This window comes from Nicotiana tabacum, chromosome 1, assembly GCF_000715075.1.
Source record: "Nicotiana tabacum cultivar K326 chromosome 1, ASM71507v2, whole genome shotgun sequence".
Lineage (NCBI taxonomy): Eukaryota > Viridiplantae > Streptophyta > Magnoliopsida > Solanales > Solanaceae > Nicotiana > Nicotiana tabacum.
Genome location: NC_134080.1, coordinates 58,228,603 through 58,246,094, shown reverse-complemented (window position 1 = coordinate 58,246,094; position 17,492 = coordinate 58,228,603). Strand labels below are relative to the sequence as shown.

Sequence of the window (17,492 nt, the reverse complement as noted above, 5' to 3'; positions counted from 1 at the left end):
ACTAAATACATTAAATAGATATAGGGAGTTCAATTTGTAGGAATATTATTTATAAAAAGAAAAACAATTAATGTTAAATCCCAAGATAATATATTATTATTTTTTATTGTTTCAAATTTATATTTTTACAAATTTTTAATAACAACAGTTTGACTCTTAATATTATACAATAACTAATTTTGCTTTATTTCTTATTTCTTTCACTGTTAAACGCACTTCTTATGGAACACATATAAGTATCATAGGAGTTTTTTTCATTTGGAAAAGAATTAAATTGCATTCTTTTACTACTTAGGTAACTCAATAATTAATTATTTATTCTAAACATTATAGAAAATAATTTTTCGTTGATTTAAAGTTTTAATATAGCTAATCCCAGGTTTTAATTAGCTATAATTATAATTTGGGATAATTTTGGAATTCCCTCTAGGTTTCTCTTTATAACACAAATCTCTACTATGGTTTGAGAGTTACGAACATCTCTTTTATTTTTATTTTCTGTAATAAAACAAAATTCACATGATAAAATCTAATAACATATATATACATAATATTCTAAGTTCGCATCTTGTTTTACCAATATTGCAGAATAATTTTTTCGTTTTCATGGGAGGAATTAATCCAATAATCTCGAACAATGATAAGAGGTTAAATTTCTTAAAGATACACGAACAACTTGTAGACTCGGTTTTGTTAATCTCATGACTTCTGATTTTCTTTTTATAAACACAGTTTAATAGCACTGTCTAGCTACGAAATTGTCTGGTTTTTGTACCTCAATTACACACTGGGATCAATGAACTCCAGTACAGAATTTATATCATTTGCAAGTATAACTCGTGTATTTATTTTGTGCACGGGGAAATAGACTCATATTCAACGAATTTTTTAAATTTACTAGTATATGGGTTCGGAACTGTAAGCAATTTAGTTAATTGGGTTCTAAATTACTAAATTGTAAATGATCAATGAATTGTTTAAAATAACACAAGGTTTAAATCAAAACTACTAGGTTTGCCGTACCCATTGCCAAAACATTGAACAGTCTATAATTAAATACTATCTATCATTTTTTCTTTTTTGTTATTCTTTCTCTCATCTTTCATTCGAAAACCCAAGTCTTTTTCTTTTGGTAGGAACACCAAAAGTCATACTTTATTCCATTCCAATAATCCTCACTTTACTAACTTGATCATAAGCCGCTGGGTGATCCTCTTCTTCAGCATATATACAGAGAGACAAATATGGTAGCTGATGGATTAGCAAACTATGGTACACACTTATCATGCAGCAACAACTTATAACTTTTTGATACACCATCACTTTTTGTCCACCAACATTTCCATGAAGACAAAGAAGGGGCAGTAAGAAGGAGACTTGTCAGCTCATGCGTTTTTGTTACCCCCATGTTCCCCCAAATGTAAATCCATGCACAACTATGCTCTCCGCTCCTCCCTCCGGTAACGTTCCATCTAGTTTTTGTAATGATCCTTCCAAGGATCCTAGTAGTGAAGTAGCTAGTAGTTTTATTACTGATCCACCTCTGGATCATAAGTATAACATAGTAATAAAGTAATCTTTTATGACCCAAAAAAAGTCGTACTTTACAACTTCTGCCACCTTGGATCAGGACTCAGGAGTAATATTTTATGACATAACTCACTAAATCCTTTTAAGCAATTGTCAGTATCTTTTTTTTTCCTTCCATTTGTTTGACAAACAAAGGGTAGAAATAGAATAACATGAGAAAGAATAGATTTTTCTTGAAAGCGAAGAGACGGAGATGAGTGTGCTTTCATTTGTGCATGGATTGCTAACAAAAAGAATTAGTATATTGTTTGCCCATTTTACAAAGAAAATAAAAGGTGTGCTATATTTTAGAGTAAATATTTATCTATTCGACGTTTACATCAAAATTAAGTAACTTAATCTTATTAATTAAAAATAAAAATGAAATTAACATATTGGGATGCCATATTTACAGATTCTAAAAATCTATTAACAGTCGGAGTAGTCATCCCAATATCCTCTGTCCCTTCTCACACAAGTAGGTGTTTCCGGGATTTTACTTTTGGCCGGTACTTTTAACTCTAAATTTTTAGTGGTAAATAAATATTTGTGCCAACAGGGATTGCCGTATTTGTGGCGATTTCTGTGCGTTTGTGTAGCCAGGCGTTGTGCATGTGAAATGTTCGATGAAATGTCTAGCTGAAAATTTTGGTGAGACGTATTGGATTTTGTAATTAATTGGTTACTCCATAACTTGTTTGCAGCTTTCTTGGATAATTTTGGAGTTGAGCGGAAAGCTTAGTAACTTATCGAAGCTATGGAGGGGGGAGAGGATCAGGTGAAGAAGGAGAGGGTAGTAGAGGCAAGAGCAAGAAACATCAGCCACAATGTCAGGTGTACAGAGTGTGGCAGTCAGTCCATTGAAGATTCTCAAGCTGACATTGCCATTCTCCTCAGGAAGGTATCTCTTCTGTTTTACATTTTCACTCATTTGAATCACTAGTTTCCACAACAGCAACAATTCTAAGAAAGTTGAGGTCTAATTCTCACTAATTATGTCGCTCCATTTAGACCCGTATCTGTCAAATATTTAAAAAGTTAGGTTCTTTATGATCGGTTTCCACAGTTGTACCAAAAATAAATTTTTAAAAGAAGTATAATAACAAACTAGCTCTGACCAACATGTGTGTGCTGCTGATGGGTATTTAGGCTAGTCGAGTTCCTTTATCCGGCATTCACATATTCCTACTCTTTTGATGATATCATGGTCTGTATGAGATGAGGTAATAAATAGGTGTAGAAAGAAAATTCAGCCAGATGTATAGAATTTTTCTTTTTCGGGTTGAGATTTTAAGGCCAAGTTTCAATAATAAAGCATTCCTAGAAAGGCCACAACTACTCACAAGGCTCATATAATAGATGTCGGATAGAGCACGCGCAAAACATGTAAGGTCTGTTTTAATAACTGGAAGTGATATGTAGTTGAAATGGAGGAAGCAAATCTGCAATACGAAATTCATCTATTTCCTTAGCATTGTCAAATATTGTTTGTGTATATATTAATTTCATTTGGTAGGGGTGTGCTTCACTATGTAATTTGGGCTCTAAGTTTCTAGATAATAAATATCTTCTAGGAACTCCTTCATAGATATAAAGAAAGTATTTCTTTTTGATAAGGTAGAGTTTTCATTCCTCATTGACGTTTGCAGATAAAGAAAGTTTTTTTACTTAGCAGCTTGTTGATTCCTCTGTTTATCAATAACCACATGCATTGCATAGTGGATGTAAAGAAGTAGACCATTATCTCGGCAATAATGAGCCAAATTAGTATTTTCTGTGAATCCACCCGTTAAGTGACTGTGCATTACGATTGGAACGCCCAATTCTCTATCAAATACAAATCTTTTAATCATTTCTTCGCATGTACCTGCAGTAGCATTCAAGTAATGCCCATTGATTCACCTGTTTCAACCTGTGCTTTATGAATTGCTTTGGCACAAAATAAGAAACTATGTCTCCAACACATAAATGGTTGTCAGTTCACGTTGCTATGCAAGCTTAATTACAGCTGAGGTAAACGAACAAGCTGCCCCTGGTAACCCTTTTGAAGGTGCTTAGTTCTTCCGTTTACATTTAAGACAACAATAGGTTTCCCCATATTACTGACATTTATTTTTCTCCCTTCAACTAGTTTTTTCGCCTTTTCTCTGATAATGAGTAAACTGAATTCTTTCAGTCGGTCTATATTGTAATTGACCTTTTCCATGATGGGTTTGGGCTCTTGAGCCGATTGAATATGCTATATTCTGGATTGTCCTTCATTTTTGAAAAAAAGGAAAAAGCTCTATTCTGGACTGTCAAGGAACTATTTCGTCTCTGTGCTGCTAAATATTGCATTTGCTATCTCTTCGACGTAGAGGGTGATAGCCAGATGTGGACTCAAGATTTGAAGGTCGGGGGTGCACTTTTGGATTCAATCAAAATCTTCTTTGTGTATAGGGTGCCCATTACTAATATATCACTATTTTCTAAAGACATATACATGTGTACATGGAAATTTTTACCGAATTTTATGGTTGCCGGTGTCTCAGTATAGCATAGGTCCGCCTCTGGTGATAGCTGGGAGCCAAACACAGAAAACAGCTTCTGCATAGTAGGTTAGTCTTTTTTGTTTGTGGGACTTGCTTCTGATGGATAAAGAGTTAATCCCAGAGCTAAAACCACGAGTTCCTGAGTTTTGTGGTAATATCTCGTTTTTTAATTAGGTTGGCTCCTATGAGAGTGTTATGTCGGTATTCTACTGTCTTCTCAACCAACTTACTAATTACCTTGATTATCATACTTCAGTAGAATGGTATTCACACACAAGGGAATTTTTCATTTAGGAGGTATGTCATAGGTCCTCTTTGCTTTGCATCATGTGGCTTTAGGTCTTTTTCATTTATCTAATCCAGATATTCTCTTTGGCAATTGTATGTTTGTTCTACTTATCAGAAATTTTAAAAAAATGAAAAATGGAGGACTTATATATATGTTCGTCGAACTGTACTTGTGTCCTGAGCCGAGGGTCTATTGGAAACGGCCTCTCTATCCTCACAAGGTAGGGGTAAGGTCTGCATACACACTACCCTCCTCAAACCCCACAGTGTGGGATAATACTGGGTATGTTTGTTGTTGTTAAACTGTCCTTGTGTCCACGCCTAAGTAATCCCAAATATTGGGCCTGGTTGTTGACTTGGGTCATCTTTTTAGCTAATTCGGGATGAAATTCGAGATGGGAAATCTGACAAGGAGATCTACAGAAAGCTTGAGGATGATTTTGGTGAGACAGTACTTTATGCCCCAAAATTTGATATGCAGACGGCTGCTTTATGGCTCTCTCCGGTCAGTTAAAGTTTGCTCTCTACCTCGGCCTTGTTTTTTCAAGATTATATTAATAGACAGAGGCGCTGAAGTTGTTTGAATTTTTTTTGACACAGCTACTAGTTGCTGGGGCTGCTGGAGGCATGTGGGCTTACAAGAAGCACAGGCAGAAGACTAACGTGCACATTATGGCTCTGAATCTCGTTCGAGGAATTCCATTAACACCAATGGAAAAAGAAACTATGCTCGAGGTCCTCACACCACCTCCTGGAGGAACTTCGTCCTCCAGTTGGTGGAGAAGATGGCTTCAGCAGTGAAAGTTTCTTTAACCTACCATCACTTGTAGCATATTGTTCTGCTGTATTATTGCAAACTTCGAGCTAGTCAAGTGTCAAGATGCCACCCTATCCATGTCATTTTGCATTGGCGTGTTTGAATTGGTCATTGAGATTACACATTTTTCTAAAGGTATTCCCTGAAATAAGTGATCGACATCTTATTGTACAAAACGTACAACTTGATCATGAGCTGACTTCACACTAACGGAGATAAACTACTTTTTTCTGCTTCTCAAAAAGTGTTTCTGCTTCTCCTCAAAAACATTTTTTTTCTTCTAAAAGCTTGGCCAAACACCTCAGTTTTCGGCCAAAAGCACTTTTGGCCAAAAAAAAGCTTGGCCAAACAGGCTATAAATATTACTCCCTCCGTTCCAGTTTATGTGAATCTATTTCCTTTTTGGTCCGTTCCAAAAAGAATGACCCCTTTCTATATTTAGAAACAATTTAGCTTAAACTTTCAATTTTACCCTTAATGAGAAGCTTTTATAACCACACAAATAGCGTGAGCCCCTTTTTGACTTGTTTAGGACCACAAATTTCAAAAATCTTTATTTTTTCTTAAACTCCGTACCGAATTAAACAAGTTCATATAAATTGGAACGGAGGAGTAGTATAATTAAGGGGAGTGCCGTTGACTACAGTGGATTTGAAGTGTCTAATCGATTAGGTTTTCAAAGTCTACGCAAGCTTTTTTCTTGCTTATCAAGTGGACCTCATTGCTCTTCTTCCTACTTAGACTCTAGAGCTTAAGATACAATGGGTAGAGTTGATTCCTCTAAATCTAATGAAGTTGAAACTCCTCGTATCCAGCAGAGTACCAAGGAGCTATACACACACCAACACCAATGCTAACTAGATGTCTCAAGGTCGAATCATAGGAATGAGTTTGGATCAGCTCCGGTAAATAACCCTCCAGTATTTTTCAATGGCCTCTTTGATTTTTGCCATGTGTACACTTAAAATTGAAAGGTCCAAATTGCATCCGTCTTCTTTCTTGAATCTTGACTTTTCCAACATACCCACGGCTGAAAACTCATTTTATGCCTAAGTAATACATCTCTTTTAGGATCAAGCCACAACTGCAGTGCCAAATAGACTACTCCCTACCTCCAAGTCAGAAAAGCAGAATTTTCGGCATCCATAGCACTTCTACCTTTGAACAAACCCGTAAATGCACGTAGGATCAAGTTAAGAGCTTAATTTTATTGTCCTTGAAAAATTCAGAAAAAGACAAATAGAAAGGTGATATTGGAAAAACGTTTTGAACTAACACCTAGAGAAGACTACAATGGAGAAGCAAAGTAAAGCTTATGTAAGCAAGGGTAACTATGAGTTTCAATAATATATTAAAAATGGTTTAAGATGGTAATAGAGCAGAAAAGGAAATTTTTCAAGCCATGGAATTATTTAAGGATTATTTAAAGAGAGGTCTAAGCGTCTACCGTTGAAAGAGAATGGAAGCAAGAGGAGATGCAATTTGGACCTTTTGATTTTAAGTGTACACGTGATAAAAATCAAAAAGGCCATTGAAAAATACCGGAGGATTATTTACTAGAGCTGGAGCTGATCCAAACCCCATAGGAATATGATCCTCTTTGATAGGGAACACTAATAACCCAATAGTGGACTTTTAAGGTACTGACTTGGATTAGTCGGACCAAAGAGTATTGGACATCTGAAAGTTAAAGCAAAAATAAATAAATGTAGAACTTTCTCGAAAAAATATTAATGTATCCTTATCTTGCGGAAGTAATAACGATATTAACACTCTTGTTTGTGTGCAGCTACTACGACAGTATTTTTACCTTGTTTGACGTTCGGGCAGATAGCTGAAGTTCAAGATGCAGGATAAACGAGTAATTGAATCCTCTTTACTTCAATTTGGATTCTGTTCAATTGCCTTCTAAAAGAAGTAGGCGTTCAGGTAAGAATTGTGAAATTACAAAAAATGGTGAAAAAATTGTTCAAGTGAAAATGGTATTTGAAATTTAGAGTTGTATTTGGACATAAAATTCAATTTGGGTTGTTTTTGAAGTTTTGTGAGTGATTTGAGTGAAAATTTGAAAAACAGTTTTTTGGAATTTTCAAATTTTCGAAAATTTTCAAAATGCATCTTCAAATGAAAATTAAAAATTTTATGAACAAACGCTATTTCGAAAAAAGTGAAATTTTTTTTAAAAAAAGGAAAAAAAATTTATGTCCAAACAGGAGTGTGTTAACATTTTTTTGATTTAGGAACTAGAGTCAGTGAAATCAGAATGAGTATGATCTAACTAGACGTTTGCATTTTAAATGCTTTTGAGTATATGTAATTTAGGTTGAAAATAATGGTTCAACTGAATCCACATAACCCATCATAGATCTGCCTATGTGCTTCTTACAAGTAAAAAAAGAGTCGTAATTCAACTACTTGTGAATATCACAAAAGCTATATAAAGAAAAAGAAACACATATTTTCTTAACATTGTCTGGTATGTTATTAAAGAAAGATTATACGACGGTTTCTTGTATATGATTATTCTTTAATTTCTCGGACTCCAGCTTCAGTTTCTTTTACTTATTTTTCATGTAGTGCTAAATTTTTAAAAAACAAAATTCTCTTCTTAAATTATCTTAAAAACACCTCCATCTCTTCCTCCTCTGACATCTCTTTTCAGTTTATTACTAAATGATTGTATACGGTAGAAATCAGGGCTACCCGATTTTACTATTTGGTCGAGATAAGAATGGCCACGTCGAGGAGCTAGGACGTCGAATCCGAAATCAAAGCCTCTTTTCAGATCGAGATCGACATCAATCGAGGCCAGAAAGAAACAAACTTCGAGTAACATCGGCATAACTTTATAACGGGAAGGGCGAGATATCCGCGATTGGTCGAGGATCGTGGCGTAAATCTCGAAACGGATCAATCTATGGTGGTTAATCAGCTGTTAATATAATTTCCTACTATAATTAGAAGTGTACCTTAATTAGGACTCCTCTATTATATAAAGAAGAATTACATTCATTTGTAATCATCATTGCTCACTGAGAAGAATATATACAATCATTTCTTTCTTGCTTGCCACTTACTTACTGTTCATCCGAGTTGCCTTATTCTTCATTATTCATATTATATCACCTCGAGGTTACTTTGGTTCAAGGTCGAGGCTTAGCTTATATACTGGTTTGATTTATTTTGCAGTCTAATTTACCCATTCATTTTCTCGTTTATCAATTGGTATTGGACGAAATCACATATCCTTAAAACCACAATACAAATTTAAATGTTATCCAAATTTTAGGGTAAACAGTTTGGCGTCCACCGTGGAGCTAAGGATAATAGTGATTATTCAATATTGATTCCGATAACACACACTATTTTACGCTTGTTCTTGTCAAGTATCTTTACTTTCAGGTTAAAACATGTCAAACTCACAAAACGACCTACACATGGTGACAATGGCCTCCGATTTCATGGGGAAAACGACAATGTAATTGCACCAGGGGTCAAAGTGCCACAAGCTGATCTCGGGGGAGCACCGATTGCCAACCCAGTCGATGTCAGTTCGCACGTTTCTTTAAATGTAGACTTGGACACAAACCCCGAAGGGAGTATTCGCAGAGAAGGCCGATCTGGCGGCCAAGGTGCACAGAGCAGAGGTGATGGAGGAGTTAGTCTCCAGGTAGTATTCGAAATGTTACAGGCTCAGCAAGCCGCTATTGCACAACTACATAATCAACATAGAACATCGAGTTGAATCGAACTAGAAGCCACCCGCCGTGCCGAGCCAGTACCAGAAAGGCTGAATAATAATGAATTGGGGACCAATCCTACAATAATGAAAATGCTCGAGGAGATCACCAAAAGAATCGAGTCGGCAGAAAAGAAAATTGAAGCTAATGATAAGAAAGTAGAGACATACAACTCTCGAGTTGATCAGATACCGGGGCACGACCAATTTTGAAAGGGATGGATTCGAATTTTTTTTGTAAAGTAGTTGTTTCCCCCAAGTGCGGTTCCGAAGCCCATTCCAAAAAAGTTTCATATGCCGGACATACCTAAGTACAATGGGACCACCGATCCCAACGAGCATGTCACCTCCTATACATGCGCCATCAAAGGTAACAATTTGGAAGACGATGAGATTGAATCTGTTTTATTGAAGAAGTTCGGAGAGACATTATCGAAGGGGGCAATGATTTGGTACCACAACCTACCGCCAAATTCCATTGACTCATTTGCTATGTTAGCAGACTCTTTTGTAAAAGTGCATGCCGTGGCCATAAAGGTTGCGACAAGGAAATCAGAACTTTTCAAAATAAGACAAAGGGATAATGAAATGCTGAGGGAGTTCGTATCCCGATTTCTAATAGAACGCATGGAGTTGCCACCGATCACAGATGATTGGGCCGTTCAAGCTTTCACTCCGGGATTGAATGAATGAAGTTCGATAGCATCACGTCAACTGAAGCAAAATTTGATCGAATATCTGGTGATAACTTGGGCTGATGTACACAATCGATCCCAAACGAAGATCAGGGTCAAGGATGACCAATTAGGGGCTCCTTCCAGTTCAGTGCATCCAAACAGGTCAGCAGCTAAAAATTAGAGGGACGTCAACACGGAGCCACGTCGAACAAAAATCGATATTAACCGTATATCGTAGAAATTAGGGCTGTGCATGGATCAGATCGAATTGGATCTAACATATTTCGGATTTCGAATTCCACAAAATGCAATCCGATCTAAATTATATCGGATTGGATCGAATTTTAAAGTTTGGATCGGTTAATATTTTAGATTTTCGGATCGGATTTTACGTATTATTAAGGTCTTTTTCTTTTATTCTTTTTTGCGTTTTCCATTCCTGGTTAGACAAACAAATTTGGTGGTTAGGCAACTTACTAATTCATTCCAATCTAAATTATGGTAAGACATGAAAGCTTCATGATGAAGCACACTGTAAAGGAGTTCTTTGATACTCAATCCAGGCTTGTTTCTTTCACTGAAGACCTCTTTGCCTAACTTGTTCAAAAGGTTAGAGGTAGCCAACTAGCCATGACTGAGAATTCAGTAAAACAAGCCAATGAAGAGATGATGAAAAATACTATGGAATACATTATGGAAAAAATGTCTTCAGATTCTTCCTCCCATAGCAAATTGGTCTCATTTATTGATCCTAACGAAGACAACAAAGGGGAAAGTGATGATGAAGAAGAAGAGAATGAGAAATGAAATAAGATTATACCTAACCCTAAAACTAAAATTAGTATTTATATTTTCCCTAATAAATTTGGATTTCAGATCGGATAGGGTTCAAACAATACAATTCCGAATCCAATCCGAAAATCCGAAATCTGAAATCCGAAATTGAGCGGATCGATTAGGATTTCGGATATCCGATTCAAATGCACAGTCGTAACAGGAATAGTGGCCCAAGACGCAATTCCACCCGGAACGATCGAAGAAGTGATCGAGGACAAAATTCTCGGGGACTTAGGAGCAAAAGTGGTTTTGATAAGTACGCTAATCCCACAAAGGAATCTCGATTGTCGGAATATAATTTTAGTGTCGATGCATCAGGCATTGTATCGATAATTGGAAAAATCAAAGATACTAGATGACCCAGGCCCATACAGACTGATCCTTCCCAAAGAAACCCCAATTTGATGTGTAAATGTCATGGCACGCATGGTCACAAGACCGAGGATTGCAGGCAATTAAGAGAGGAGGTAGTCCGTGTATTCAATGAGGGCCACCTTCGAGAGTTCGTAAGTGATCGAGCCAAGAATCATTTCAGAGAAAGGGACGACAATAGGAAAAATGAATAGGAGGAGCCGCAACATGTAATCCATATGATTGTCGGAGGGGTTGATATTCCACTAGGGCCCGTGTTCAAACGCACTAAGGTATCAATTACTAGGGAAAAACAGACCCGAGATTATGTGCCAGAAGGCACCGTATCATTCAACGATGAGGGAGCAGAAGGAATTTCTCAACCTCATAACGACGCTCTGGTAATTTCTATCTTATTACATAAAGTTCTAGTTAAGCGTGTTTTAGTGAATCCAGGTAGCTCAGCAAATATCATTCGATCAAGGGTCGTGGAGCAGCTCGGCCTACAAGATAAAATCGTGCCCGCACCTCAGGTCTTGAATGGTTTCAATATAGCCAGTGAAACAACTAAAGCAGAGATTAACCTACCGGTGAACGTGGCTGGAACTATACAAGATACCAAGTTTCATGTAATCTAGGACAACATGAGGTACAATGCCCTACTCGGGAGGCCTTGGATTCACAACATGAGGGCAGTCTCTTCGACTCTCCACCAAATGATGAAATTATCGATGTCGGACCGGGTAAAAATAGTGTACGAAGAGCAGCATGTTGCAAAGCAAATATTCGCGGTCAATGAGGTAATACCGATATCGGTGCTGTCAACATCGAAAAGATCAAACATCAAAGGGAAATATGAAGCCAAATATCAATCACAACCACCAGCCTCGACTGAATCGGGGAATCAGGAAATAGAGGAAGAAGAAGATGAAGATTTTTTGACCCCTTGAACCTTCGTTGTTCCTGAAGAATTCGATGCCACCAAATCAACGGTCGAAGAGCTGGAATAGGTTATATTAACCGAGTACCTACTCGAGCAAAAGGTATACCTGGGAATGGGGTTAACCCTCAAACTCAAGAAAAAGCTTATTAAATTCCTTATCGATAACATAGATTATTTTGCTTGGTCCCACATAGATATGACAGGGATCCCACCAGAGATAACAACACATCGACTGAGCCTGGACCCAAAGTTCAGGCCAGTGAAGCAAAAGAGAGGGCCCCAGTCTGAGGTAAAGCGCACATTCATAAAGGATAGGGTAACTAAACTTCTCAAAATAGTGTCCATTCAGGAGGTGAAATATCCCAAATAGTTAGCCAATATAGTCGTAGTCCCTAAAAAAGGGAAAAAACTTAGGATGTGTGTAGATTATAAGGATTAGAACAAGGCATGTCCTAAAGATTCTTTTCCATTGCCTAACATCGATCACATGATCGACGCCATGACCGGCCATGAGATCCTTAGTTTTCTCGACGCCTATTCCGGGTACAACCAAACTCAAATGAATCCAGAAGATCAAGAAAAGACTTCATTTATCACCAAGTATCGAACATATTGTTATAACGTAATGCCCTTCGAGCTAAAAAGCGCAGGAGCTACCTACCAATGCCTAGTAAATAAAATGTTCGAAGAACAAATAGGTAAGTCAATGGAAGTATATATTGATAACATGTTAGTTAAGTCCCTGCGCGTAGAGGACCATTTGACATATTTACAGGAAACATTCAAGATACTGAGAAAATACAACATGAAGCTCAACTCCGAGAAATGTGTTTTCGAAGTCGGTTCGAGCAAGTTCCTTGGCTTCATGCTATCGAATCGGGGAATCGAGATCAACCCCGATAAAATCAAGGCTATCAAAGACATCACTGTCATTGACTGCGTTAAAGCCGTACAAAGGCTGACAGGGGGGATAGTTGCCTTAGGACGATTCATCTCAAGATCGTCAGATCGGAGCCATAGATTCTTCTCTCTACTAAAAAAGAAGAACGATTTTTCCTAGACCCCGGAATGCCATCGAACTCAGTGGGTATGATATTGAATATCAACCCCGAACGGTCATCAAGTCTCAAATTCTAGCAGACTTCGTGGCCGATTTTCATGCCAACCCTCGTACCCAAAGTCGAAAAGGAACTTTTGTTAAAATCGTATACATCATCGAGGGTGTGGACCCTTTTCACAGACGGCACTTCGAATGTGAAGGGGTCCGGGCTAGGCATCGTTTTGAAGCCGCTCACGGGTGATACTATTAGACAATACATCAAAACTTCTAAGTTGACTAACAATGAAGCCGAGTACGAGGCCATGATTGCAGGTCTCGAACTAGCTAAAAGCTTGGGAACGGAAGTCATCGATGCCAAATGCGATTCCCTGCTGGTAGTAAACCAAGTAAACAAAACCTTCGAGGTTCGAGAGGATAGAATGCAAAGGTATTTGGACAAGTTGCAGGAGACTTTACACCGTTTTAAAGAATGGACTTTGCAGCATGTACCTCGAGAGCAGAATAGTGAAGCCGATGCCCTTGAAAATTTAGGATCATCAGTCGAGGACAACGAAATCGGCTCAAGGACTGTTGTTCAACTCTTAAAATCTATAGTCGTGGAAGGTCACGCTAAGATAAACACCACAAGATTAAATTGGGACTAGAGGAAGAAATATATCGAGTATTTGAAAAACGGAAAGCTCCCATCGGACCCTAAAGAATCAAAGGCTCTACGAACAAAAGTTGCTCGATTCACATTGGCTAAAGATGGGACATTGTACAGAAGGACATTCGACGGACCATTAGCAGCATGTTTGGGACTAGGGGACACCGATTACGTCCTACGAGAAGTTTACGAAGGTACTTGTGGGAACCACTCCGGTGCCAAATCACTAGTTTCATAAATTCATCAGAGTAGGATATTATTGGGATAGTGTGGAAAATGACACTAAGGAGTTTGTTCGAAAATGCGATAAATGTCAAAGGTACGAACCAATGATTCACCAGCCTGGAGAACAATTTCATTCGGTCCTGTCCCCATGGCCATTTATGAAATGGGGTATGGTATCGTCGGCCCTCTGCTATCGGCCCCAGGTAAAGCTAAATTCATTTTATTTATGACTGCTATTTCTCTAAATGAGTTAAAGCACAGGGCTTCCAGAAAGTAAGACAAAACGAAGTTATAGACTTCATCTGGGATCATATCATATGTCGATTCAGGATACCTGCCGAGATTGTATGCGACAATGGAATGCAATTCATCGGCAACAAGGTAACGAAGTTTCTTGAAGATCACAAAATAAAGAGAATCTTATCGACACCATATCATCCCAGCGGAAATGGGCAAGCCGAATCGACGAACAAAACCATCGTTCAGAATCTGAAGAAAAGGTTGAAACACACCAAGGGAAAATAGAGAGAAATTCTACAGAAGGTCCTTTGGGCATAACGAACGACATCGAAGTCCAGTACGGGGGCAACACCGTTCTCCTTAGTATATGGCTCCGAAGCCTTGATTCCAGTCAAAGTTGGGGAACCTAACGCCAGATTTTGATACACAACGGAAGAATTAAATTACGAGGCTATGAATACTAGCTTCGAACTATTAGATGAAAAATGAGAAACCGCCCTCGTTCGAATGGCTGCACAAAAACAACGAATCGAAAGGTATTATAATCGAAGGACCAACATTCACCACTTCAGAATCGGGGACTTGGTCTTGAGGAAAGTCACCATCAACACTCGAGACATAATGAAGGAAAACTCGGCCCTAATTGGGAAGGACCCTATCAAGTCCTCGATATATCCGGAAAGGGATCTTACAAGCTGGGCAAGATAAATGGCGAGCAACTACCAAACAATTGGAACATCTCATTCCTCAAGTGATATTACTACTAAGGTATGCCTTCTCCTTTTTCATTTACATTTTACGCTAACTTATTTTCTGGTGTTCGAGCAAAAATATCGAAGTTATCATCAAGCAGGAAGATATTAGGATCCTAAAGCACGCGTTGCACTCTTTTTCCCTTCGACTAGTTTTTATCCCAAATGGGTTTTTTCGGCAAGGTTTTTAACAAGGAAACCATCGTTCGTGCTGACTTAGAGTATCCGAGGTCTCCTTACATTCAACCTCGAATACTGGGGGGCATAACCCTGGGATGATTTATTTTCAAGGAAAAATACTTCACGTCAGAAGGGCCTCGATAGGAAAACCTTGTAATAGGCCAAACGGTCGAATGAACCATGCCATATAGATTAGTCGAGCCCCAATGGCAAAATATGTACGTATGTATGAACTATTCAAAGAAGTACTTTTCCTTATCAAATATCTGGTGCTTCAACAAAAAATTTCTACTTTACAAGTTCCATACTTATGATTTACTATGAAAAATGGCTCAAGGGCCGAAGTACAATTATCCCTCGAACGATCGACCCCCTGCTTGGGGACTGCCGTCGAAAATCAACATGTTCGAATTATCTAAACTCGAAACCATAAGACATCAAAGAGGCATTCCTCGATTTATAGGCCAAGGCCATCATTCTCAGGGACTAACACTTTGAACAAGTTCAAAGTGTTATCGGGAAATAAGCCCATGAGGCATACCCAAAGACTACGGCCAAATTAACGCGGCTCGAAGACATCCGAATCTCGCAATAAAACAGGCATTCAAATTCTTTGAAAACCGGTTAAAAAAGGCTACCCTCGGCAAAATAACCCAAGAGCTTTGATAATATCAGCCCTCGAAAAACCATAAAAGGTATCAAATTGTTCAAATACAAATTTGTGATAAGGCACAAAAGGTGAATGAGTTTCGATCAATGTCAAACCCTTACAAAACCCAATGGGTAAAAAATACATACTAAGGCATAACAAAATTTTACAAAGTCTTTAAGCCGAAAAAGGGAAAAAAGCCATTCTTTTACGGCCATATCGGCCCGATTCAAAGAGCCTAAGGGCCAACACACTTTGAGAGCACGTTTTCACTCGATTCAAACCTAAGGGTTCCACTATATCGAGTTCTAACAAAAACCTACTCAACTACAGATCGAGGATCCATTATTATTCAATACAAACCTAAGTGTTCTATTGCTTCGGGTTCAAGTTTTACTTGAACTTGACTATAAAAGCAGTGTTATTATGACTCGATCAAGTCACCCAAAACCAAAGTCTCAAACATATTGTTCAAGCATAAAAGTATGCTAAAATTTTACAAGGCACAAAGCAAGCTTGAAGACAAAATTTGAGAAGGAATTCAAAGGGAAAATTTCTTTATATATATGTTTGAACAAAAATATGTACAAAAGACCAACAAGGGTCTTACAACAAGAGAAAAGAAAAATAAGGTCCTAAATATGCCTGGGGTCGACTTCTTCATCGAGGGTAGGTTCTCCTTTGGGCCCCTTGCCATTATCGGACCCGCCTTGGCTGCCTTTATCATCATCGTCATCATTGGAGGAGGCAAGCAGCCTGGCATCAGCTTCAAGCACCTTTGCCTGTGCTATCTCCTCAGAGAGGTCAAAACCTCGAGCATGGATTTCCTCGAGGGTCTCCCTTCGAGATTGGTGCTTGGCAAGGTCGGCAGCCCACTAAACTCGGTCAAGGGCCTCCCTTAGCTGTACGTGGGTGGCCTCGACATTTGCCAGATACATGGCCACCGATTTATTGGCCATAGTCTTCGCCTTTTCGACCTCAGTTTTGGCCTTAGCAAGCTCGCCCTCGAGCTCCTCGATTCTTTTGGCATGAGCTGAGCTCTTCTCCTTAGCACTCTGAAGTTGAACTTCGGCCGATGATAGTTGGGCCAAAGCAGCCTCCTTCTCCGCAGCAAGGCGGTCCACGCCTTCTTTCTACCGATGTCAATCAGCTTTAACTTGATCGAATTCCCCCGGAAGATCTCGATCTTCTTAACCTTTTGCTGCAACTAAGACATCGAAATGTTAGCCTCCAACCTTGGATCAAGTTTGTATTTTTTCAAAAGGACAATTACCTACTCGTTCAGCTCGGCCTCCTCCTTACGAGCCTTGGCCAAATCTACTCGAAGGTCCCTGAGCTCTTCATCCTTTTGCCCACAAAAGAGCTTGAAAATATTTCTCTCCTCCAAAGTTTTCTGAAGCTCGACCTCACACTGGCTCAGATCGGCCCGAGACTTGGAAAAAGCCTATATGGAAAGAAAATAAGTTTGTCCAAAGGAAGGAAAGGGAAAAGAGAACTACAACAGTTAATACTTACCCGAGATAGAAGACAGTTGGCCTCTTCAAAAAGGGTGGACGCATCATTAAGGTCAGAGGCATCATGACCCCAGTAAAGCAATCCCTAAAGGGATCCTTTTCACTGGGACTCTGTCTATGTCGGGGGTCCTCATGGCCCGAGCCTCTCTTATCGCTTTCTCGGAGTAAGCCAGCAAAAAAGGAGAATGACCTACTATCACTGCCTCGAGCGAGTCACTCGGGGTGCTCTGATCGACTCTCGAGGTTTCAAAACCAGCCCCCTCTGGTATGTTTGTTGATGGTCGAGGGACAATCTTGACTTCAGGTTATTCAGGGTCCTCACCCAAACTTTTCTTGGAAGCCTCCTCATTATGAGGCTTGATCTCAGCAACCACCTTCGCTTTTGAAGGTTTGGTGGCCTTGACAATCTTCCTAGGTGGAGCCACCAATGCCCGAGGCTTCACCTTCTTCTTCTCTCAGACTTTGGACCGAGTC

The 17,492-nt window shown here is 38.8% G+C and overlaps 1 protein-coding gene across 5 annotated transcripts; it reads left to right on the top strand.

Moving 5' to 3' along the window:
* Nucleotides 1-1,106: 1,106 nt before the first annotated feature.
* LOC107799541 (cytochrome c-type biogenesis CcmH-like mitochondrial protein) lies at nucleotides 1,107-7,192 on the top strand. 5 transcript variants are annotated; one of them, XR_012708327.1, is made up of 5 exons: nucleotides 1,107-1,460; nucleotides 2,274-2,470; nucleotides 4,762-4,893; nucleotides 4,989-5,340; nucleotides 6,995-7,192. XR_012708327.1 is itself a non-coding variant. In XM_016622661.2 (4 exons), exons 2-4 carry the CDS (start codon nucleotides 2,327-2,329, stop codon nucleotides 5,187-5,189), a joined length of 477 nt encoding a protein of 158 aa, XP_016478147.1. In that variant the 5' UTR covers nucleotides 1,107-1,460; nucleotides 2,274-2,326; the 3' UTR covers nucleotides 5,190-5,428. The 5 variants fall into 5 exon arrangements, 4 of the variants coding, with proteins under 4 accessions (XP_016478147.1, XP_016478150.1, XP_016478148.1 ...); XM_016622661.2 differs by lacking the exon at nucleotides 6,995-7,192 and having other exon boundaries at nucleotides 4,989-5,428; XM_016622664.2 differs by lacking the exon at nucleotides 6,995-7,192 and having other exon boundaries at nucleotides 1,117-1,420; nucleotides 4,989-5,428.
* The last annotated feature ends 10,300 nt before the right edge of the window (nucleotides 7,193-17,492 follow it).